General features: G+C 47.5%; 1 protein-coding gene across 3 annotated transcripts in view; it reads right to left on the bottom strand.

Annotated features, from left to right (window-relative positions):
- Positions 1–25363, bottom strand: part of RBM6 (RNA binding motif protein 6) — a 48508-nt gene that overhangs the window by 513 nt on the left and 22632 nt on the right. For 2 of the 3 annotated variants that reach the window (XM_085516551.1, XM_015874601.3), the window contains exons 7-22: positions 13752–13826; positions 13118–13178; positions 12104–12172; positions 10784–11035; positions 10119–10279; positions 9595–9692; positions 9147–9189; positions 8548–8608; positions 7519–7610; positions 6701–6853; positions 5626–5715; positions 4779–4868; positions 3917–4180; positions 3264–3338; positions 2598–2695; positions 1305–1416 (exon numbers count right to left, since the gene is read on the bottom strand). In XM_085516551.1, the coding sequence (XP_085372677.1) occupies positions 1305–1416; positions 2598–2695; positions 3264–3338; positions 3917–4180; positions 4779–4868; positions 5626–5715; positions 6701–6853; positions 7519–7610; positions 8548–8608; positions 9147–9189; positions 9595–9692; positions 10119–10279; positions 10784–11035; positions 12104–12172; positions 13118–13178; positions 13752–13826 (1794 nt within the window). Of the gene's footprint in view, positions 1–1304; positions 1417–2597; positions 2696–3263; positions 3339–3916; positions 4181–4778; positions 4869–5625; positions 5716–6700; positions 6854–7518; positions 7611–8547; positions 8609–9146; positions 9190–9594; positions 9693–10118; positions 10280–10783; positions 11036–12024; positions 12173–13117; positions 13179–13751; positions 13827–25363 lie in introns of those variants that run through there. The other variant, XM_085516552.1, reaches the window with a different exon arrangement.

Here is a 25363-nt window from a genome sequence, read left to right as displayed (position 1 = left end):
ATGGTAGGGTTGGAGCAGGCAGCCAAAGCAGTGCCAGCAGACAGGAGGCAGCCACGTGCAAACAGGGATGGAAACAGAGCAAAGGAAAGCACCAGTGTGAGAGCTGGGCTCCCTGGGAGCCGTCTGCAGTTTGCTTGTACTTGCACAAGCTCAGCAGTTCTCTCTTCTAACAGCGTTCCCATGGAATCTAGTAGCTCACTTTGAAAGTCAACCAGTTCTTAACGACCGGCTTTGGCAGCCAGCGTCTGAATTATTCAGTAATACCTGCCAAGAGTTAACCCAGGAGATCTGGCCCAAGACTGAAAGTTTCTCCTGCTTTTAAGTCTGACTTCTCTGGATACCAGAGATGTGATCAATTAGGCTGGGAGATCAAAGTGTGCTGGGGTAGAAGCGGACACACGGCGTTGCCCAGCAGGATTTGGAAGAGGGAAGGAAGCACATCTCTCTCTGGACACTTTGCAAAGTGCCTGTAGGAGCTGCACGAGGGCCGTGCCTTGCAGCAGCTCTCCCATCCAGGCCTGACTGGAGGTCAGACCGCCCAGAGCGCATCCCTGAAGCCAGCTCAACAACAGAGCCCATTTTATGGCCACAGGAAACTCTTTGAGAGGACTGAGCAGCAGCTGGGGCCCGTCCCTGCTATCTGAAGTGGGAAGCTTCCCTTGTGCGTGTGGGCTCGAGCAAATACACGTCACAAAGCCTCAAATATTTGCTTTTAATGATATAATTGACTGCAAGCTGAATGTCACAAGGCGAGCTGCTCTGCTCTCTGTCCCTCAGAGAGGCACTAACACCACACAGCAAGGCAGTCAGGAGACAAACACACCATACAGTGGTTCAGTGCTTGCCCCTGCCCCAGGCTGTTTGTTCTTGCTGTGCCTGGGCAGCCTGGGCTGCCCACTGGGTAGATTCCTGCATAACAGCAGCCTCAGTCCCTTGTACCCCCCTATGGTGTCAGTGTGACTGTGTGTGAGCTACCTGGCTGCACAGCACTGAGCTGGTGGCCTATTCAAACCCCAGCCTGGCTTTAGACAGGTATTAATTAGATCCTTACTCCCTCCTTACTCACTGTTGCTGTTTTCCACCCCTACAGATCCACATAGACTCTAATTCCTTTCTTCTGCCAATGCATTTGCAGACCCTCCCAGCCTGCAAAATCACTCAGTGCACACACCGCTCTGCTAAGTGGGCGCCCAGTCTCACATCCTGACTCTTGTTAAAGCTCAAAACTGCCTCCAGCTCTCTTGGGAGACATCACCAACTTGAAGAGCAGTGATTCATTCTGATGATGGGAAGGTAAGACTCACCTCCATTGGTGATGTTGTACCCTGCTGGTTGTGACCGAAGCCCTTTTTCCACCCTGTGGACTGCAACATTCGGTTTCCTTTGTTGTTACTGTCAATCCTCGGGTCATAGTCACTGGAAAGGAGGCAGAATCAATTGCTCAGCGTCACAACGCTTTGAAAGCATGCCAGAGTTTTTTTAGCTCCACTATTAACACCTTTGCTGACATTCAAACCTCTCCTGAGGGGTATTTCAAGTTGCTTGCAAGAAGTACAACGCCCAAGGAAACCAACACACTGCAGGGTTCAGACACCTTTGACCATGGAACTCCCTGCTCCACCTCAAGGGATAATACATGAGGGCACAGGAAATGAGCTCAGCCCCCAAAATATTTACAATGCAAGAAGTCCAAAATTCTATGCTTGAATTTTAGCAACAGTGAGAAAGTGAAGCACAATCCCAGCTGCTCTGGTAGATCTTTCTTCTCTGCTAGTGCTGTGAGCACCGTGGTCACTGCAGCTTTAAAGTGGACACCCCTTCTCCCACCTGGTCATTACTCATCCAAGACCACAGTTCAGAGTTTTCAGAACTGCTCTGTACAAAAATAGCTTTGGATATTCAGGCAAGTTCTGCTGTCTGGCTGCTGCTGACACTGCACACGAACTACTTTAGTTTATCCACAGCTTTTCCAAGAAAACAGAGGCAAAAGAAGACAACTGCTAGATGTGGAGGGAAAGTCCAGTTCTGAGGTGCTATACCAGAAGGGAACAGGCACACAACCAGTTCTGCCTTCAACATATGCCCAGCAGTTGCTCAGCCCACTGGAACAGCACAGACTTTGTTCCTCCACCTACTCTGAATGAGATGGAACCAGCTCCCAGCATTCCTCTGAGTCAGAAGAACAGATGAAACACAGCTCTGCTCCTTCTTCCAACAGCTAAACACCGGGACAGCAGGTCAGCAAATGACCTAAGGATGAAGTGGATGGGAATGGACTGCACTCTGCTCCCTGTGCCTGTCCAGGCACACTCAAACCTGCCATTCAGTATCTGTCAGTATGTCCCTGCTTTTCCCTCAACCCTGACCTCCATGCACTACATAACGCTCACCCTCTGCTGCCCTCCCCAAGAAGTCCTGTAGCACAACAGCTCCGTGCCTGGAGGAACTCCATCCACAAGAACCACAGCTTGGCTATTTCTCTCCAGCATCCACCCCACTGGCCAGTTCTGGCCCTGGCCATCAGCACATGCCACGCTGGCACCAGCAGCCCTGAAGACATTTAATCTAATTTAATTTAATTTAAAAGTAACCATTACCTCTCTGGGCCCCGATCGTATCTGAATCGTTTCCTCTCTGGTGAATCCATCTGCTGGAATTTCTCCCTCCGGTCATTTCCTTTGTCTTTAAATCTCCCCTTTGTAACAGAAAGAACAAATTAAGCACAGGGTCTACAAAGGATTGGACGCTCTAGAGGGGTTGGTTATGTAGGCATGTGGAAATCTATCCTGGGCACACACAGATCTGGGATGTTTCTAGGACCCACAGTGCACTTATTCTGTCCTGATGGTATCTATTGGGCAGATCCAGGTCTGTGGCTGCAGCCTTCTTGCTATGGCAGCAGGAGCAGCTCTGCTAGTTTCTGACTAAGTGTTCCAGCTCTGCCATTCCTGGCCAGGCAGCAGCAGCTGCCCATACACTGCACCAGCTTTAAATAGAAATCTGGTTTCCACAAAGCCCAGAGCCCAGCACAGGCTGGCAGGACAAGAAAACCACCACTCAGATCCTTCTGGGAGGAAGGAGACCTACTCTTGAAGCTATAACACTATTTACAGGCCCAAATACAGTGTGTGCCCACAGTTCAAGACTCTGTGGGAGGCAGCAGAGACCCAGGCTATAGGAAGAAGTGTGTAAGTGGAGGAGGTCATGTCTGAGACCAATATTCTCCCTAGAAAACAGAAATCCACCCACCACCACAGACCCACCTCACGCTCCCTCTTCTCCAAATATGCCAGTTCCTGCTCAGATCGTTTGATCTTCATATGTATCTCCAGGTTTTGCTGGAAGGAAGATAACAGAACCAGAGTCAGCAGAGGACACAGGCTGTCAGGGTCACTTGCTGTAGCCATAAAGAGTACAAATAATGCACCAAGCTCCTGCAGCTGCACTAATCCAGGTGCAGTACCTTCCCACGAACACATCCTGGCCTACCCATAGGGATCAGGAGCCTGTCCTATATCACAGCAGGAGAGCCAACCCGTCCTATTGTCCTATTATAGCATGCAAGCAGTTTGGTCTTCCTAGAAGCAAGATCTCAAAGGCAGCACAGAACACAGGAAGGTATTCCTTAAGTTCTTACTGCTACCACACATGAATGTACCAGCAGCCCACTCTCCCAGCCCTGAGCTTTCTCACTATAGCTCATTAAGAAGTCCCACCCTGATGTTATGGCACTCTTGTAGCAGGAGCAAGCAGCTCACACAATGCTCTGAGCAGAGCTTTCATGGGAACTTTGCCTGCTACTCTGTCAAACTCAGAATGGCTCTTCCCACACATTTCCCCCGTACATCACAAAGCTGCTGAGCCAAAGGCAGCTGACATCACACGCGCAGCTCCCATTGCCACCAGCTCCCCATACCTTGTGCAGGTTGGAGAGCTGTTGGTGCTTGATGAGCACTTCCTTGTTGGGAAACTGCCTCCTGCACAGCAAGCAGGCCAGCTTGTTCCAGTCAGTCAGTTTGTCATCGTTGGCCTTGGCCCTTCTCGGCTGCTCCTCGCGTTGTGCTGGTGGGTGAGGAGATGGCAGCCACTGCACCTGCTCTTCTTCTTCCTCCTCCTCTTCATTGTCACTGTCTCCACCATATTCTCCCAGAAGACCAATCAGGGGGTTCACCACCTTGGGCTGCAGGAAGAAGCAGGAAGTTTGACGATTTGTAGCACCACAACTGCTCTCCCATGCCAGGGGCTTAATCCCCACAATATCTACTGTCTCCATTCTAGCTCGAGAGCAAGAGAGCAGCAGGATAAGCAAGGAATGGAAAGAAGCAGGTTGGTTAGCATTTAAGCACCAATGAGTAGAAGCTGTTCCATTCCCAAGTTGGACTATGCTTTGTTGCCAGGCTTTTCCAATCTGCCACACATCTAAGCATGAGAAGCTGACAATTGCAGTGGTGATCTGGCATGGAGTGGCTATCAATCTCATTCTCCAGCAATGGAGATTAGAGATGTTTTCCCTTCCTTAGTTTGGAGGCAGATGCAAGAGTTTCTCTGGAGCAAAGAGATCCTGCTTAGATGCCAGTAACAAGTTTCACCATGCAAGAATCCTGCAGACAAGCTCAGCCTTATGAAGCAAACTGCCTTTGCCATTCAATCACCAGTTCTTCCTCCACCAGCATGAGAAACTGGCACTTCTGCCACCCAAGGTCACAGCCAGGTTTGGGTGAGCTCCCTGGACACTTATCCAGGTTTGATCAAAGCATAATTCCTATAGAATGTCTTACCCGGGCTGCACTCTCGTCCTTTTTCACAGAGGGAGGTAATGGTTTTTTGAAGACATCTTCTGCAAAGAACTTCTCCTCTCCACAGTCATTCTAAAAAAGCCAAGATTAGGTGTTAAGACTGCCACAGCGTGAACCCAGTGCACGCAGCAAACTAATCACCCATGTAAGAAACCTCCAGGGAAACCAGGCAGTTGAAAGAAGTGGTTTTGGTGGGAGACATTCCAATTCCAGGCATCACCAGAAGCATTTCTCCTGGAGCTACGCTGCTGGTTTCAGAGGCAGCTAAAGCAGCTCGCCAAGCTGTTTCACTCACTTTCTGCTGGACTGTGATGCTGACCGGGCTCCCAGTGGCCTTAGACCAGCAATGGAGAGGGCACAGGGCCAGTTCACATTTAGGCACCTCCATATGCTCAAAAGATGTGGATGGGAAGTGCAAAGTAACCCCTGCAGCCAGTCAGCATGGGAACAGAAACACAGTGCTGCACAGTCTTGCTTCCCTGTGAGAAAAGCCATCAAGCAAAAGTACTATAGGTGGGGAGAAGTAATGATGACACTTATTTTTCCTGCTGTATCTATGGCATAATATATGGCCAGGCTCAATGCAGCTCTGTGGCTTCAAGATCTTCTGGACAGAGAACACCAAAGACTTGTTACCCAGCACCACAACAGGATGAACCTGTGATGCTCACTTGTGTGTTCAGCAGCACAAACAGAAAGTTGGGATGATGCTTCATGTCTACAAGTTTTACAGAAAACTGACCTGAGTCCCCAGACACGATCTAGTTTAGTGGTTCATTAGCTACATGTGCCTTGACTGGAGGAAGTGAAGCTCTAGGAAACATCTTACCAGGCCTGCAGTTTCATCCTTTTTCACAGAGGGTGGCAATGGCTTTTTGAAGACGTCTTCTGTGAAGAACCTCTCCTCCCCAGGTTCATTCTGAAAAACCCAAGATTAGGAATTAGACCACCATAAGCACAGAGCTGGGGTGCAAACAGCAAACAGGAAGCCAAATACTGAGCATCCAGAAACCAGACAGCTGAGAAAAACAGTGGGAGGATTTCTCCTGAGGATGATTTCACACCCCGATCAGCCAAGACCAATGTCTTTCCTAGGCTGGTACCAACACTAGAGTCAATTATACCCCTCAGGTCTCAGCTCACTAGGACAACACATGCCACAGAGCAGAGCAGGCAAGGAAGAAAAAGTTTCTACAGTTGTGACTAAACCACTTCTACCAACTCTCCTGGCATTCCTCAGTCCAGGGAACGTATGTCACTGTGGCTGAGGGAGATCCAGATTGAAACACCCATGTTTAGACTTCAATTTTGGTAGCTAATCCCAGCCTCTGCAAACTGGGGAGACAACATTTGCTTAGCATTAAATTAGCACTAACTCATGACTGGGGCTGGACTCTGGGATGTATTGTAAAGAATGCCCAACGCAGACTCCTATCTACATTTGATGTTGGTTCACCTTTGCAGTACATCTACAGCACTTGCCTCATCCTCATGTCTGTGATGTTTGGAGGGGGCAGGAACTGCAGTTACTGTTACTATCTGACTATATTCAAACACCCTTACCACTATTTTGCTTGCTCTGTTGCAACAGTTGGGTACTTTCAGTAGCGTGAGTGAAGTGCCAGTCTCAATTATGCAGATGTTTCTCCATCCTTTATTATAAGAAAGGGATGAGAAGCCCTGACTTCAAGTCACAAGGCAAAAATTTCAGGAACTTGTTCCTGTTTGGTCAGAATCATGTTCCTGACCTGCTGGTGACCCCATGAATTTCATCACTTGGACTTCATCACCATCCCTCCCTTTTTGAATCCTCTAATAATTACTCACTTTATTCCTAACATGTATTATTACCTCGATGTCCCAGCTTCAGATCTCAGACCATTCTGACTACTGCAGGGAATTACCTTGGCAGAAGTATTTTTCCCTTTCTCCTTTTTGTCCCTGTTGTCCCTGCTGTGTGGCTCCTTCCTTTCACTCGTCCTTTCTTGGCTTCCATGTTGCCTCTTTCTGTTCTCTGGAGGTGATGAGCATGGTTCTCGGTCTATTGTGACTTCTCTCTGAATGAGGCAAAGAAAGAAAACTTAGCCAAAACCTTTCAGTCTTCTTACTGGACTTATTATCTTTATAGGGCAAAGGAGACCAGCACAGTGAGAAGGGACTATGGAGTCTCAGACAGCTGAAGCAAAGGCTTCAGGACTTTGCTGGGCAGCAGACTGTCTACTACAGCCAGGTCATCTGAGCACTGCCCTGTTTGCACAGAGCACAGGCATCTTCAGTTGCATGAAAACAAGATGACAGTCCCAGAGGACCTTAGCAGATGGCTCTTTTTTGGCATCCTTGTAACTATTTCTGGCCAGACTCAGGGAGCAAAGAGACAAAAATAGAGCTCTGCTCTCCATCTTTATGTACAGTCACATAACATGCCTTCAGTAAAATTGAGCATGGATGCTCTCTCTGTAAATCTGTGCAATGAAGAGTAGATCAAAAGCCTTCCAAAGGCTTCAGAGGTCAAGGAGGCAGCCACAGTAAATGATTCAACACAGCTGCTGTGTAGATGATCATTAAAGTGAGATTTCAGAATATGGAACTCATTTATCCAGGTCAGAAAATTGAGAGAAACAAAGCTCCCTCTAAGCTGCCCTATGCTAGCCCTCTTCAAGTTGCAAAATCTACAGAGAAGGGCAGTCTGTAAGTATATAAAGCTTGGTTCCTACGTGCTCACCTGAGTCCTGGGGTCATAGTATGTTCCAGCTATGGGATCGTAGTAATTCCCAGTTTCGGGATCATAAATGTATGTGGACACATCTGATGGAGCTGAATGGAGAGACAAGAGATAACACAAGTCGTCTTCCAAAGGCAGAACTTGCCTTTTACAAAGACAAAAGTAAATCCTGCTCTGGTGAAAGGCTCGAGAAATCTTCTGGTAAAGACAGGCAAGAGAATCCTCACATTGGTCTACCTACGTATTTTTCTCTCTGAGGAGTAATAAGGTAATCAGGTTTTCACCATTCTCCTGTTATAGAGCTCTTACAAAAACTCCTCATCAAAACACACTTACAGGGAGGAAGAGCTGAGATCACCAGATCATAACACTGGACTGGATAAAGAAACAAAACTCAGTAATTTCCTAACGAATGGGTTAATGAGTACAAGGCGCTGTTTCCACCCACCCTTGGGAACAAGGAAGATCTGTGCTCTTACAAACAAGCCTCAGTTTAAAATGATGACACTCCCCACATCCCTTCCGCCCGTGGGTGCAGGAAGGCTTGTGGAAGAAACAGAGCGACCTGTTTCTACAGGAAAAGCCGAAGGTCCTGAGGGTATGGCCATAATATGAGCAATGTTTCTCAATTCCAAAATGTTATTTAAACAGAGCTCAGTGATAGTGTATATAAGTGAGTTAAACAATCAGGAATGGTTTTACAGCCACCAGCACCACTGGTGCAGTGTATATTCTTCCAACTCATCTAGCAATTGCCAGGCTGATTTTATCCCATCTGTTTGCTGCAACAAGGAAAAGTAAGCAGCAAGTTTAATTTATTTGCATGTAGCTTTTGCACAGTAAGAGCAGAGAGAAACCCATTATCAGATAGAAAAATGTGACTAGAATTTGGCAAAGGAACTCAGAAGTGGGCGTAGCAAACAAACCTACTCTTGGCCTTTAAAATACTTTTTGGCTGATTTCTACATGTCAGTACCCTTTTAAGGAAGAAAAGCCTCCGTAGTAGGAGTGAGGCAGAGCGTAACTTACACTGTGCTCTGGTGCGTCTCTGTGATTCGCCACCCCTCCTGTCTCTCATACCCCTCCTGCCCTGGAAGAAGTGAACAACACAGACAGATCAGAAACTCTCATACATCACATGGCGTTTCCCTCCCACAGGCCCAAAGAACAGGAAAACATCCATTTAGCTACTCTAAATAGAACAAAAGCAGACCTGACTATTCATTTACAGAATGATGGACAGTGTTGCAAGGCACGAGACACCTCCATCTCCCCTCAGTCTTTAACTGAGTAATCATGGCAACACATACGAAAGCACCAGGCCCATTCAGCATGGCCCTGCAGCCCCATCACACTCTGTCCAGGAACTGAGATGAGCCAGCATTAAGTCATCTTCCCAAAGCATGTCATACAGTGATCCAGCCCCAGACTCTTTGCTTTGACCTGCACTTCTGCATGCATTAGTATTCTGTGTAGTGGATGAGCAGCACAATAGAGCACACCCAAGCATCATCACCACACCTTCAGACATTGTTTCAGCAGCACAAAGGAAAAAAGCCTAACAAAGTCAGGCATGACACTCTTGGTGCTCCCTCCCTTCCCTCCCAGTTGTAGCTGTGCAGACCTACCTGGTTATAGTAGGAGTTGTCTCCATGCTCCCCATAGTCATTCCTATTGAGATAAATGTGGCAGGTTAACGTCAATCTAGCTTCACATTAACCTCAGTGTACTCAAACAATCAGCAGGAGCTCTGAAGATAGAAAGACTACTTTCACTGGCCACACATTGGACTGTGCCCACCCCAGGAAGCAGGCTCTGCAGATCACTGGCCCCTTCACAATAGGACATGATGGCTGGACAACAGAAGGCCACTTAACACAATGGTTATTCTTATGCTGCTCAATCTCTGAAGCTTCTTCCAGCTCTGTTACTTTCGCTTTACTGTCAAAATCATGTTAAGGTGTAGGAACATCTGTGCTAATTCGTGTGCCAGCACTGAAGCATCTGCTTTGACAGCACAGCTCTGGCCTTACAGCACAGCACAGAGGGCAACTCTACTGCCTTATCTGGCCATACCTTCTCCTCCCTGTAGCAAGATTCACTTCCAATGTACGTCCATCAATGCAGATGGGGGGATCCAGATTCTGCAGTATCTTTAGCAACCTCAGTGCCTCCTGTCAAAGCAAAGGAAAATTTCACATCCATATGAACCCTCCCCTAGAGCACCCCGTTAATTAAGATTCTTTGCTCACTGCCTTTTGCTCACAGAAAACGTTGAATTGATAATTGATATAGTAAATCCCTATAAAGAAAATAGCTGAGCAAGATATGGTCAAGTTTAGGAGGGTCTGCCAAGCGGGATACTGAGAAAGCATCACAACTTAAAGACAACAGCCTTTGGCTCCTAAGGCCTGAGATCAACAGAGGTATCAGGTGTTCCTTGTAACTAGCCAGATGAGCAGGAGAGCCACCAACACTCTCCAAGAAAGATGCTTCACAACTACAAGGACTTCCTATATTATTTTATTCCTGTGTTTTTTTCTACTTCTGCCCGCCAGACACGCCAACAGGGAGAGATGTGAGAACAGGAAGCTACTCACAGCATGTGATTCCAGCTCAATGAAGCCGTAGGTTTGCCCCATCCGGCCAGCTTTGTTCTTCATGATGCGCACGTTGGATGTGGAGATACGCACATACGGAGCCAGCAGCCCCACAATCACTTCTGGTGGGGTGAACCGAGTAATACGCTTCAGCATGATTGCTGAGAAGGTCAATGAGAGGAGGCCAGAGAAGAAAGAAAATAAATATTTATATTCAAATCTAGGTTTACTGTAACAGCAAAGGTAGAATTAAACCCCTCCAAGTCAATAGCAGGGCTTCCTGCAGCTGGGTCTGCAAGCCTTCCCACTTTATCTCCCCAGCTTGCTCAGAATTCTCCCACTAATTCCCCACCTTTCCCCCTCAGAAAGCAGAGCTGAATGCAGTCTCCTCCTTGGAGGAGCTCAGTCCAGGCTAAGTTATGGCCTCAGAGAATTTTGCTGCTGTGTTAATTTAGTTGTAACACCCTGAAGACAGCTTACCCAGAATTAACTTTTTAAAGGGCAAATTGCCAGCACTTTAGGAGCTGGACAGCCCACCATTACTTGATGCCATAGATCTGCACAACAGCCTCCAGAAGTCTTAAAGAAATGCTGCTATTTCTGCAGATAGGAGTGCACAGACAGCAGTCCCAGGTGAAGTCCAAATTGGGCTCTCTGCCACTCACTTCTGCTTCCTCCGCCTTCCTGTGGTGTGGCTTCCTCTCCTTCCCTCTGAGGAGGCAGCTCCTGCTGCTTGTCCATGTCCCTTCTCTTCTCCTGCGAGGGTCGCCGTTCTCTCCCTTCATCTCTTTTCCTTGGCTCCTGTTCCTGAGGCTGGCACTCCTGCTGAGGAGCAGGATCTGAGGCCTGGAGAGGCTGCTTTGGAGATCCTGGTTGTGCTGGTAACTCTTGCTCAGGTTTTTCAAGCTTTGTCTCTGCTATTAGAGAAGAGAAATTGTCTGGTTTCAAACACGGTGCTTCAGCACGTACTTTTTCTTGTGCTGTTTTCTGCTCAGAACAAATGTTCACCTCAGAAAAGGCCTATTCACCCCATTCTGTCCTTTACACATCCCATATCTTTATTCTCTGCAGACCCAAGGCACAAAAAGGGCAAGATAGACGTGCAGCTCATCCTTCCACTGCTGTTTCACATCAGGTTCCTCTGTCTGACCTCTTCAGTCAGAGATGAGGTATTCTGGCCTCCTTTTAGGACCAGCTCTTGCCTGGGCACATGTAAATAAGGATGGGTTTGGATACGGTGCACTCATGTCTGGGAAAACCTACACAGCAGTGATATCCTTACCATGCCTGATCTGATTCAGGAACACTCTGTAGCTGAGCAATCTCAACTAATGACTGTCATCCTGTCTCTATGCTAGAGGAAAACTGGGTGCACACACATACATCATAAATAAAATTACTGATTATTAATAGGTCCCTACTTACCACAAATGAGGTACCATGATGTGGAAACACCCTGCCCCTAGCACAGCTACGTGATAGACAGAGGGTAAATCCTATCAGGTTTCTGAGCTTGAAGGCCTCTGAAGCATCTAGCTTCACTTCAAGAGATCCCTGCTTGAGTTTCTGATGCTGTCAGAAAGGGAAACCTAAGCTGTGGGGTTCTAAGGTCAGATGTCACCAGCCCTGTACCTGCTGCTGAAGTCTGTTTCCACAAAGTAAGGAGTGAGAGAACAAGCCCTGGCAAAGTGAAGCTTCACTCTTTAACATTTCCCAGAGCACATCTCTGCTCTCATTGTGTTTGGGCAGTGAGAAGCACGGCAGAACACAATCATTTCGCATGTAAACACTGGGAAAACTACACAGTGACTTGCTTGGCTGTCAGCACAGCTCACGCTGTGCATGCATGCTCTGTACTAATCTGTCTCCCGTTTGCAGAGGTTTGGCTACACTTTATATGCAGTACCTCACATAGAGCTTGCAAATGAAACCAAATTACACAGACATAAGCACAATCCCAGAGATGGGGAGAGCGCTGCTCTTACTGAATTCTTGCTCAGATGATGCATCTTCTCCCTCAGGACAACCTTTGGACTCTGAGCCTGCTCTGTTCCCTGTTAAGAGAAACATATTAAAATTGATTTCAAAACCAGCAGCCACTGTGCATACAAGAACCCATGCAAAGCTGCAAAAACAAATGCTTATGTGTAGAGCCTTACTTTATTTCATCTAACAATTAACGGACAGTCACGGGGAGATGACCTTACCACAAACTCCTAATCAACACAACAGGCCAGTGTGAAGCATGCAGCACAATCACTCTTCACAGCATCTTAAAGGCTCAATTTATTTTGCTCCTTGGTAGTGTTTATTACAATACACAGCTGTGGTGATTAAGGGGGCCAGCTGTGTAAATTCTGCCTTCCTAATACCAATAAAAGAGCCACAGTGCAAGGAAAGCACAACATCTACTGGGGGAGCGCTTCAGCAAGTAAGGAACTCTGCATCTGCAGTTATTTTAATGCCCTCCTACCTAAGGTGCATAAGAAACAAGAAATATCAGAAGTCTGCTCAAAGATGCCAAGGCAAAGCTTACAGAGGGCCTGGAATACCTGCTCAGCCCAAAGAAATCAGCCCCTCCAAGGAACGTGTTCTGGCTCTCATGCCATCCCACCCAGAAGTGCTGGTGGGAGAGCAGGAGCTCCTGGGGGAGCTGAGCTCCTTCCCATGTGCTCCTTACTGTCAGCAAGGTGAGTTCACAGTTCACATCCTGCATTCACCCCAAGCCCAAGAACCTCAAAAGAGTAACAGAAAAACCATGCAGGACTCATGTAGTAAGACACCAAGGCTCAAAAGAACAGAGACCCTAGCAGCAGCAGGCAGCACCTTTAGTATGGGCAGGAAAGGGGCCTAAATGAAGCAAAATTAACAATGCTCCTACACAGTGCTCAGCCAGTTCCAACAACAAGGATGCTACAGGGAAGCCAGAAGGCAAACTTACTTGTAAGGGCAGATGAAACTTCTAACTGACCTGGCACAGGAGGACCAGATATACTCACCATCTCTCGGGAGCTTGCAATAGGAGCAGGAAGATCTGTAGCCCACGTTACACACTTTGCACTGCAATGGAAGATGTACAGCATGAGGAAGTCATGTTTTGCAGATGTGGTTTCTGCCTATTTCAGAAGGTCAGATTCTGATTTGCTTTCAGAAGGTAAGTTACAGCCATAGAGAAGTTACACACAGAGCCTGAGAGGCAGGATGGGTACCTCACCCAGAGCCTGCTGCAAGCCTGTGGTTTGCAGCCAGTAGGAATGGGAACAGCAACCCTCCTCTGCTCTAACACTGAACCAGGGGAGTGAACCAGAATGAAAATCTGCTCTGTTCCAGCTGGTGGAATCACTGCCTCATTTTGGGCCAGCAGAAATATGCTATGCTCCCCGCATGTTAAAAGAGAAACACTGCATAGGGACAAGGCTGCTCTGCACACAAAACCGTGCTACCTGTACCAAAGCAACAAAGCAGTATCAAATCAAGGCAGGGAAAAATATGGAAGTTTAGAAGAGAGCTTCAGAATACATATTACTCTTAAGGACTTTCAGCCACTGTGCATAAGTTTAATGCTGTCTCAGCTGCCACTGCCATAAAAACCAGCAGGGGAAGCACAGCACAGCTCTCTGGTTGCATACTTACACGTTTGCAGCGCCAAAACTCTGGGCATAGGGTGTACTCAAGGGTCACTTCTTCACCACCGATCGTAAGAGTTCCCTGTTGAGACAAGGGGGTATATGACGGATGCACCCAGCACACGGAGATTACTGAGGCAAAGAGAGGGGTTAAAGCTCTGCTTCTCAAAGGGTTTGTGAGTGAAGCAGACTGAGAGGAGGAGGAAGCCTCTGGTTTGGTTAGCTGGAGCTCTGCCGTGGAAGGGGGAGGGAAACTGCCCGTGGCCTGCTCTAGTGTGGGGCTACAAAGCTGCAGCCTGACGCCAGAGGAACCAGGCACAAACACCTCCCAGGAAGAGCAGAGACAGTGACCAGGGCACAAGGGGGGGAAACAGGCTGGGAAGGGGCAGCTGGTCAGCCTCCTCCACCCCAGCCACACTGGGCTGGCCTCGAGGCAGCTCCCTGAGGGGGAACAAGCAGAGAGCAGGGAGGGTTCACCTGACACAGACACAGCCTATGCTCGGGCACATGGGATGCAGGCTGAGTGTCACCATCACACGGGATGCTGCAGCCATCAGGAGACCAAGAGCCAAGCTCTGCAGAGCAGCCACCCTTCAGGCCGGTGCAGAGATGCTGGGGAGCTGCACATGGCCCCATGCCATTTTGGGAGACCTGAATGAGCTGGAAGCTCGCCGGGTGCTCTGACCCAGCAGCCTCGTCATGCTGAGAGAACACACAGCAACTATAAATGTGAGCACACAAGCTCCCAGGGTTCTTGTTCAGAAGTCATGATACACCCATGCATACATCGCTGTGACAAACGTGACAGAGATGCTAGGGAATAAGTAAGGCAGGTGGGAAGAGTTCATGGGAGGGAATCACTCGGTTGACAGCACAACAGCAATCTTTTACTCCTCCAAAAAGAGTGCAGAAAAGAAAGCTGGAGATGAAAGGCACTACTCAGGCAGCGTGCCACCACCTCCCCTTCTTGGCAGCCTGCTTTTACACATCAGGGCTGTTCTTTCCTACCAGGCACTGAACACCTCAGGGGTTTCCTCTCTGCCACCCAGCTTTTCAAGCTCTTCTCTTCAGATTGGCTTCGCCTTGCCTTACAGAAAGCTGTGCTGTTCCCAGACCTCGCTGAGGTCAAAGCTCTGCCCATGGGGCTGCCGGCCCCGTTGAGGTGGAGGTTCCCATCCCAAGTGGGCACCCATCACATCACACACAGGACAAGGGACTTGCCAGGAGAGCAGGCCAGAAGCACCAGCCTCGGGGTGGGGAGAGAAGGCAGGGTGCACATCCTCACCAGCACAGCCTCAACTGAGCCCTGAGTCAGGGCCTCAGGAACAGCCCTGCCATGAGCTCGGACCAGGGGCAGCAGGGGCTGAGGGCACAAAGCTTCACCCTTCCACCAGCTACTGAGAATAAAAGTTGCCAGAAAGCCTTCGGATTATTTTTCTTTTTATGGAAGACAGTTTTTAAGTGCACACGGTGCTGCTCTCTGCTGCAAATTCATTTCTTGGAGACTGCAGAAAAGTGTCACTTGCATAATTAGTCACTAATTTCCTTAACACCCTGCTGACTGCCTGCTCACTTTGTCGAGCTTGCTCTTACTGCCACTGGCTTCTGATACAGTTTTGAGGCTGCAGTCATTATTTAACACACAGAAATGGGTGCTTTGTTCAGGACACACAGGATTTTGTTCCTCCATTTTGTTCATAGACCCCATCTCAAATATTTCCCAAATCCTTATTTCTTCTAATCCCCGCCACTCCTTATTGTATTTTAGCCACATCTTCTTACTTTTCTCTGCAAGATATTTTGGATAGAAACGGTTTTTAGTCGAGCAGATCCTTGAGAAACAGTGAAGATTCTCAGAATATTACAGAGAAGAATGCGAGAGGGAAAAAAGAAAGGTCAAGCAAGGTTACATTACACCACAGCAGCACGCAGACAGTAACCATCTCTTCCATCAACACGCTTTATCAGGGACCCCTCTCCTTGACTCACTAAGCCTGGTAGTTCTCCCTGTGTATTCCCAACTCTTCCGAGCAGCCTGGCCTTTTCTTTCTAACTCATTATGCTACAGAAATGTCTCTTTGGTCCTCCCAGCACAGAACCTCCCCCTCAAACCCAGCTGTAACACAGCGTTGACTCACCAGAGGGAGGTTTCAGAGGCAGAGTGGCCCCGTGCTACTATGGAAATGAAATGCTGAGGTTTGCGAGGGCACCAGCAGCTTTTGCTTTTGTTTCCTCATTTCTACATTCAAAACAGAGCATCAGGACCTTAATGCTGGGATCCATGTTTCAGGCTGCTGTCAGATACCTTTCAAATGCAATTATATATATATATATATTTCTGTTTATGGGTCTGTTGGAGTTGCAGTACTGGATTACAAGTGATACAACAGAATGTAAACTGTTGTAGCTAAAGGTACCTAAAAATCTGCACCACCTGGGATAACAGCTGACTGCTGAGCATGCAAACACCAGGGCAGCAGACTCTGACCACCTGAGCAGCAGCACCACAGTGCCCGAAGGAGAGATGCCATGGAGCCACACAGCCTGTTTGCAACAAGCACACACAGAAAGCAGCAGTTCCAGAGCCCTTCAGTGAGCTGTGATGTTAATCCATGGAATCCCCAAACCCACAAGAACAGGTTACTTAAAGAGAGGGCAAGAAAAGGGAAAATCCTTTAGCCATCACATTTAGGTGATGGGATCTTTCCAAAATCACATTCGAGACCACACGTCAGCTGGCCACGAGGCTTCAGCACCAAAAGCCCAATATTATCAGAGCAGCATTCATACTCCTCATCAATGAAGGCATTTAAACCAGGAGAATTTAAAAGATACCGATGTGATCTAAATGGTGAAGATAACCCTGACTGTCAGGCCAAAACCAGACTTTGCTGCTAGCACATGGAAAACCCGCTCACGAGGCTGCTGTAAATCACCTCTAGTTTAATCTCCTCGCAATCACGTTGCCTTAGCCATCCTCCATCCTGCTCTGTGCAGAGCACAGCTGGCTCACACAGGCAAGGGGAGGCTGTGTGCTGCCGAGCATGCGGGGCCAGGAGCAAAGAGCAGGTTGGGTCAGAAGGGCAGGCATGATTCTATGATTCCACAATTCCATGAATTGGGCCAAACCTGAAAAACGGCAACAAAATCTCACTTCAGAGCCTCTTACCGAGGAGCTGACAGCTCTCCAAGCATCACACCCCACAGGTCGCACTTCAGCAGCCACCAAGTGCTGCCAAACAGCATGGAGATATGGCTGCAGCATGCAGTGCTGCTGTGCAGGATGGCAGAGATGCACCCAGGCTCTCCCAGGTGACAGTACCTGTGTGTTACCACCCCTTATCACAAGAGAGGGCACCTGGGATCAGAATCAAGCCTCACCTGTGAGTCTGCAGATCCATAAGGATTAGCGAGGCAAAATTTTCTCCCTGGCTGGATGGAATGCAGCTCATGGGAGCACAGAATGCACTGCCCCACATCTGTCAGAGATGCCTGCACCCCAAGCACACCATACACAGGTCTCCTCCAGCAGCTGGCTCACACACAACACTGAGCAATGCTGCATCTGATCACTCCCTTATATTGTTCATCCTCTTTGATCACAAGGAAAATATCCATACCATGAACTGAGTGCTTCTGGTGTCCATCTTGCTAAGTAATAACCAAGTCATATTACTGACATGGTTCCATGTGTTTAAAGCGAACCGAAAATATCATTTCCAACCAGACGTAATGATTATGACAAAAGAATGCTTACACTAAGCACAGCAAAGCAGTCAAGATTAACCTCACTTATGTGACGTTAATTCAGTCCTCTTATGCACATTTACTATAATTAGGATGGTTATCCAAAAATCATTACACAATAATCATTTAAATATGACTCTAACTGATTAATGACTAGCATTTATTGCCTTGGGGAGCCTCAGGTCATAGCCAAGGAGGCAAAAGAGAAGGACGCAGAGGGAGCCCATAGCCCCAGCATGGTGAGCACTCACCAGGCAGCACAGCACGCAGAGACAAGGGGCTGGCAGCAGAGTCAGCTGCGTGCAACTGCAAATCAGACTTTGAGTTTGGATTACAAAGCGTTCCAATCACACCACAGTCTATGTGACAATCTCATCCTGTGTTCCTGGCATGGCTCATGCCTCTGCAGAGAGGGAGCATGATGCTCTCTCCCTCAAGGGGTTCATTTTCACATGCAACAGCGAGGGTCAAACACCTCCAGTCCCTCTGACCCTCATGGAACTCACCAGACAGCACCTTATGGGGATGGAGCAGCAAGAAACCTGGGAGGGTAAGAGCCCAGCTGGAAAACAAGACCATCTCAGCCACAGAAGCTGGCTTCTCATCCCAGTTTTCCCATATGCTGAAGTTTTTATCTCCGAGTTCCTTGGCAGCTGCTGTACAAGGGACTCGATCCACACAGCAACAGGCAGTGCATCTGCTTACCTCTGACAAAAAGCAGATGAGAAGCTGTGAACCCACAAAGCACAATCCATCTGCAATGAAGCATTCAGAAAACAGAGCATGACATGGAGAGATGTGGAAGTGAGCAGTCTGGTCTGCTCTGGGTATTGCAGTGATCTGGCATTTCCTACAGCAAAGGTAACGCCAAGCAAATTTCCAGTGGAGTGGTACGTTCCCCAAGGGCTCTCTACCCCATTCAGGAGCTCCCTGAGCACCTGCAACACAGGGATCTCTTTTCATTGGCATCATCTACCAGTGTGCTGCTGCAGAGCAGCCAACAGCCACAGGCTGGTGCTTCCAGATGCACAGGGGAAGGGGTGGGCTGACAAGCAGTGGATCCTTGGGGCATGGTTATGTGGCTGAGTGGATCCAGACAACCCTACTATGTATTACTTCATATCTCCATTAAGGCCAACACTGACACAAAACCTGCAGAAACACTGTGCTAGCGGTGACCTGGGAAGAAGGTAAATTTGGCTCCTGGGCAACAGAAGTGCTGGGGAGCTGAAAAGCACACGGAATGACTTTGGAGCATTTAAAAGCAAAGCATTAGTTTCAGCAGCCATCTGACACCAGTCAGCAAGGTGCTCAGAGCTCACTGCCTTCAACGTCAGAGGAGTCCTGAGACACACAGCCCAAAGATGTCCTCAGCAATCCAGAGTTAACAGAACACAACTTCAGGCCTATCAGTGATAGGCATGGTAAATGAAACAGCATTAACCCAGCACAGAGGCATTAGGAGGATAACCTAAAGAGTCCTAAAGATATAGCAGCTAAATATAACGGATTAAGATGCTATATAAGGCTCATCTTATCCCAGACAGCTCTCTGTGCCTCCTTCCCAAACTCCTTTCACACAAACCCCACTGCCCACCTGCACTGGGACCATCCATTAGGACATACAGATGTTCCCATACAGCCCTCCCCAGCCCAGCCTTCCTGCCCAGTTATCCAGGCAACGTGTCCTTTAGCAGAATTTGCCAGTCTGCATCCTTATTTCCACAGACACCTTATCTACCCTGCTGAGGCACCTCTGGTTTTCTTCCTATGATTTCTAACACCCTGGATAACAACTGTACTCTCCTTAAATAAGTCTCAATATCTTTCTACAGCTCATCCCCCCCCCCCACTGACATGCCTTCCACAAATACACACAGAAACTGCCTCTCAAACTGTGCCAGCTCTCTACACTTCAGAGCCTGGATTTTTGAACTCCAGCTCCCTTCCAAGTTGGTACTCTCCAAGTGCTTATCTTTTAAACACAGCATTTGCTTCACTTGTTAGCACGCTCAGTCCTGCTCCAAGAATGCCACCAAAACAGCACAGGCAGGCTGCAAATTAGGGTTTCAGGAAGGATGACAGCTTTGTGTTGCAACTTGAGAAAACAAGCAATACGCCTGGGACTCTACATGTTCTGGGTCCAGATTTGGATGGTAGGCGATACGAAAAGCTTCTGCATCTTGTCCCTTAATGAAATCTCAACACATCTGAAAAGTTATATTTGACCTAATGAGGCAGAGTGGATCTTACGCCTTCCACTGAATGCTCAAACTTCTCCTTTGCCAGTTAATTATAATGTCCAGCTTCCCTCCTCACAAACGGCTTTTCTGAAGGGGGCACCTTTGCAGAACAGCATTATAAGATCAGTGAACAAATGGGAACATCTTAAAAAGAAAGCCATATATAGTCAGAAGAGGACAGTGATGGCCAGGAGATGACGCCTTAAAGTGGGTCAATTTGAAAAGCATACATAAGCTATCAACATGTAAGGAATATTTAAACATATAATGTATTGAGTGTAATTATTCATAGATGGCTCTAGGGAGGGGTGCATATGGCGCTGCCTCATCTATACTCCTTTTCTCATTCCTTGTGGTCTACTACCTGGACTGTGTTTGGACAACAGCTGCTTCAAAGACTCCCTTGGTTCTCAACACAGAGATTTCCTCCCTCTCTCCAAAACGCTGCCCTGGTGCCTGGGCACATCATTTAGTACTCTGTTAAACGACCACCTTCATTCTCAAAGGTCATCTCGCCACTTAATGCTGTTAAACAATAACAAATATTAAACACATTAGCACAATGCAATTGTATGCACTAACCCACCCCAGGACCTTCCGGCTCATTTCCCCCCAGGGGCACCTTACAATTAGCAACAGCCATTAGGAAACTGGGAGAACAATGAGGAAATGCCCAGCTCCTTACTTACATATTGGACACACGGTATCAAAACACTGCCAATCAATCCCAGTGCAGAATCATGCTGGGAAAAAGTCAGCCTGGAAAGCCCTGCCTGAAAAGGGTAAATGTATTCCTAGACAATTCAGAGCATTTTGTTATGTATTTAAAGATCCCACGGGCAGACTGGTGCACGTAGCCATGAGAATAGGATCTGAATCCAACACAGCTTGACCCACGTGGTGAATGGAGTTCAGGATGTTCTGCACAGTAACAAACATTTGCAAAGAACACGTTGACTGTGTAAGGGCAGCTGAAAGGCCCCTCCACACCTCAGAGTTCACTTCTGCACCCACTGAATTAAGTACTCAGAGCCATTGCTATCAATGCTTACCTTGCAGGCAAGCTCCTTGGAGGACATCCTCTCTGCTACAAGGAAAAGACCCCAGATCTACAGAAGAGGGAACAGCTGTGTGGATTAAAAGAAGGTTTTGTCCCTGGAGACCTCATTTCTCAACATATCCAAACTCTCATTTAGTGGCAATTGCCTACACCTGGTGCTGAATCTAAAGAGAACCAGGTGAGCTGCCAGGTGAAATGCAGGAGCAGCACCAACACTTACCCATGTCTTCCAAATGCTGCTTCCCATCACATCACCTCCTAGGAGGATATCCAGGCTCTGAGGATGGGTTACCTGACCTCAGCTCTACAGGAGAGGACTCCAGATTTCAGCTGCTCCTCTCAAGAATCAACTTATCAATCGATATGCTTACCACTAAGAACTGTCCATTCAACATTCTGGAGTTCACTACTTACATTTAATGACTGGCCCAACAGACACGGGAAGGAAGATGACTAGATAAGCCGTGGGCAGAGAAGCAGGCAGTGGGACAGGATGAATATCGATCCCATATGAACCATGCACTGTCAGGACAGGGGAAAACCCAACACCCAAACTCTCCTGTCCTGTGACATAACAAGTATGGAAGAGTCAAACAGACCTTTAAAAACCTATGGCTATAAACATGAAAATACCTTACTCACACAATGAAAACAGCTTCCTAGTGAGAACTCTCAACCTGATTTGACGTGTAAGAAAGTACCTCTCAGGATTCTGAGGACTTAAGAAATTACTCTGGTAACTCTTCTCCTGAGATTCTCAATGGAAAAGTACAGCAAATGTTTGCTCGGGCTTTTGCTGCCATCCTGGCTCAAATCTGGTACGTGAAACTCATCTGAACATCGCTAATTTTCTTTTGAGATGTGGACTGTACATCACAAAAGTCAAGATTTCCCCTGCTGTCCATGAGAACAGGAGAGAATCACTTTCCTCTTCCTGTTCTAAAGTAGACAGCCTCAGAAATTTAAGCACTTAAATCTCATGTTTTTCTGCTTTATAGCCCTGATACTCGTTAAAAATGTACTTATTATGTGACACACTTGATTTGAGACCACTTTCCTTTTGCGGAATGTGGCTTCTGGAGGCTGCTTGCTCATCCTGTGGAAGACGTGACTAAGCGAGTGTTTGGGTGGGATGGAGCAGCGGAGACGCAGGAGGACGCTTGGATGTGGCATCTGGTAGTTGTCAATGCACACACACGGTACAACAGTGCAGCAAAACAAACCTCAAGGCAGAACGCCACTTCCCATCAGACGTTTCACTACAGCCCATCAAACCTCCATGTCTTTTGTCACTGCGGAAGGCTGGAGGAATCTTCCACCTCCCTTCTGCATCTCCTCGTACGAAGAGGCTTCAGGATCTTCCCCCCACTGCCCTGCTATGAGGGTAGTAAGAGCCAAACATACCGTAAGCTGTTCTCATAGGAGTGCTGAGGAGCTCTCAGGTGCTGTCCTGTCCATCCATGCTGAGTGCAATGGGTGCGATGTCAGAAGGAATTTTCCCTCTGTCAAGTGAGAGGAGCATGGGAAGTTTGTGCCTTTCCTCTGAAGCACAGAGGACGAGAGACGCAGAGTGACAGCAATGCTCCAGATTTCTTCCTGCAGCATACAGTGCTTTTCATACATATTAAAGCTTTAATAAGAGTCCTGAAGCTGCCCTGTGATTTGAGGGAGAATGGGGTGGATAATGCTGATCCCTTCTGTGTTAAATACCTGTTTCCTTGCTGCCTGTGATTGATGCACAACACACACAATAGTCCGTTCACAGGGCACGTCAACCCTCATTTCCCACTGTAATCACGCTCCATTTCTAGTCAAGAACATTAACATCCCAGTTATAATCAGATGGAAACAGAAATTCACAAGTAAACGTTGCTGTGATCACAGCCATTGCTGTGATCGTGCATCGCTGAACTTGGAACACCTGAATTTAACCTCCTGCACAATCCTCACAGCCTCACCAGCAAAAGACAAGGTACCTTTTTTTTGGACATACCCCATCAAGGAACCCAGACCTCCAACATAAACTCAGCCGGCAAGAAAACAGACCAAAATCCATGTATGAACTACATTCTGCTCAGACTGCCGACCATAACCACAGTTATACCACAAAGCAGAGCTTCTGCAGAAAAGCAGCCTGACTGCCATTCTCTTAAGCAAAAGAAATTGTACTTCTGCCTTTCCTGATGCCACGGAATACACAGCTTGACTTGACAGCCTCAAGACCCGAGCTTTTACCTTCCAGTTCCAGCATTACGACAACAGCTCGCTCAGCAAGGACTGGAAAAGCAACCACCAGCAGACAGCACAGAGGATGAACAAACAGTTCTGGTGCCGAAGCTAACAAACACGACTCATCAAGTGAAAACTGTAACAACATTTTGGTGCGCTCCCACTTCTCAGAATAGGCCAGATGGAGTTTTAGCACTGGAATCAGGCCCAAAAGCTGGTAAAGCACTCCCATGACATTGCTGGGAGTGGGCTGAGGTCTGCCATCTCTTTCACTGTGACAGGTCCTATGCAAACCACTATGCTAACGCTGCGATAGCAATTGATCCTGCTATGGAAATGGAAGTTGTAGTGTGCTCACTTAGGTGCCTTTATTCATGTAAGCTGAACCCATACAGACGCTCTTCTCTCACCGCTTCTGTAAGTTCTTTAAGTCATTTCAGTCATACCATCCACTTTCAAGAGTACACAGGGAATTTCTGAGAGTGCATCTGCAGTTTTGTTCGTCAGCAGCTTACTTAAAGGATGACTTCAAAAGCATCAAAGCACATTAGTGGCGTGAGTCCTGCTAACTTTCAAACAGGAGCTTGATCAAAGGATTTCACATCTTCATCCCAAATCACCATCTGACCACACAAACAATCTATCCATTGAAGCAATGCATGAGCTGCACTACAGCTAATTTACCATAACCCTTTGAAACATCACGATGCTACAGCGATAAACATGTGCTTACACAGGAATATATTTGGAATTTCCACAGATCTTCACAGAATATCAAACCATCATGAATATAACCGCAGTAAAAAACATAACCTGGGACTAAGAGCAGGCCAGCAGAGAAATATCTGATTACCAAAGCTCTGGAGATCTACAAAGGAAGAAGGGCTATTTCAGAGATGCAGCATCACACATCCTTGCTAATATCAACTGGTAAAAACAACACAAAAACGTAACCAGAGCATAACAGCCATGGAGACAGAGAGAAAACAGTTCCAATTTGGAAGAGAATTTGATTTTGGAGTGAGATCAGGGAGGCAGAGGGACAGGGCAAGATAAGATCAGATGAGTAGAGCAAGAACATGCAGCATCTCGACACCTCCAGTTAAATGGGCACACATTTTAAGTAAGCTGGCTAACATGGTTTGCTTCCTGAGACAGGGCAGGACAGAGCCGTGAAGTAGAAATTCATAGTTTTAATTGACTAAGATTGCAAAAGCCACATTAGTGGGTGGCTACCACTAGCTGAAGGAAGAGTGTGTGAAGTCTTTAGCAGAAGATCCCTTTCTACCTCCAGTGCCAAGGGAAGAAGAGACTCAGAGGACTCACATAAGCTTTAAAAGTTAAGATGACAGAAGAAGGTCCAGAGAAGCGTTCTGGGTACTGGAATTTTGGGTGTTTTACAACACAAGAAATCCTTCCATGCACAAGGAACACCTCTGTCACCCAGAGGTCCATCAGCCTTCCTGACACCGAGAGCAGATGCAGTGCTTGTCCCAGTGATGCTGTAGGATGTGTGCCCAGCCATGCACACAGTGCTGCAGGTCACAGGCAGACCCTGCCAGCACCAGGACCTCTGGCTGCACACTTCCTTCCTGACCTCAGAAGCTTGCAATTCCAACCAAGCATTGGTACAGCGCAGCCACTAGTGAGACACGGGTGGGAATGAATACATGACTGACTCAATATGTCAGGCCTCGGTGATGTCAGGCCCCAGTGAGCACATTATGAGGTCAAACACTGAATCAGACACAAAAAAACATACAAATGTGCTGCCTGGAAATCCAACCAGAGAGAACTTTGCATAGGTCACCGGAATATGAGAAATTACTCAATGCATTTGTTTCCTAAACCATAAGGAAACACAGCTGAGGGGAATGAGGCTTCTCCCTCTCACTGTGCACACGCAAAGCAGAAGACTCTAAAAGCTAATTCTAGAAATGCACGTGGTCAAAAGCAGGGCAGGTTCAACGGGGAAATAGAAGATGTGTGTGCAATGATACGACCTTAGAAAACTCCTCGGCCCTCATTAACAACAGGAAAACAAAAGACTACATCAGCTGATAATCCAAGGAGGAAATATTAAAGGCAATTTCTCTTTAAAATCTCAACAGTGCTCCTTGCACTGAGCACATCAGCAGCTCTCAGTAAGTACACACAGCTACAGGTCCCCAGGGCTGAAGCATTCCCAGGAGAACAACAAGCTCCTTCTGCATTTAGCTGGGAAGGCACCGAGCTGTGACTGGCTGCTGCAAATGCTTTGAGGACAGAAAGTCCCAGGCTCTGCCTGCTGTCAAAGCGCCTCGTGGATTTTAACACCAACAGCTCCAGCAAAAAGCTTGT

This window comes from Coturnix japonica, chromosome 15 (genome assembly GCF_054131305.1).
Source record: "Coturnix japonica strain WE chromosome 15, WE-NBRP24, whole genome shotgun sequence".
In the NCBI taxonomy this organism is placed as follows: Eukaryota; Metazoa; Chordata; class Aves; order Galliformes; family Phasianidae; genus Coturnix; species Coturnix japonica.
This window is presented reverse-complemented; position numbering and strand designations above follow the sequence as displayed.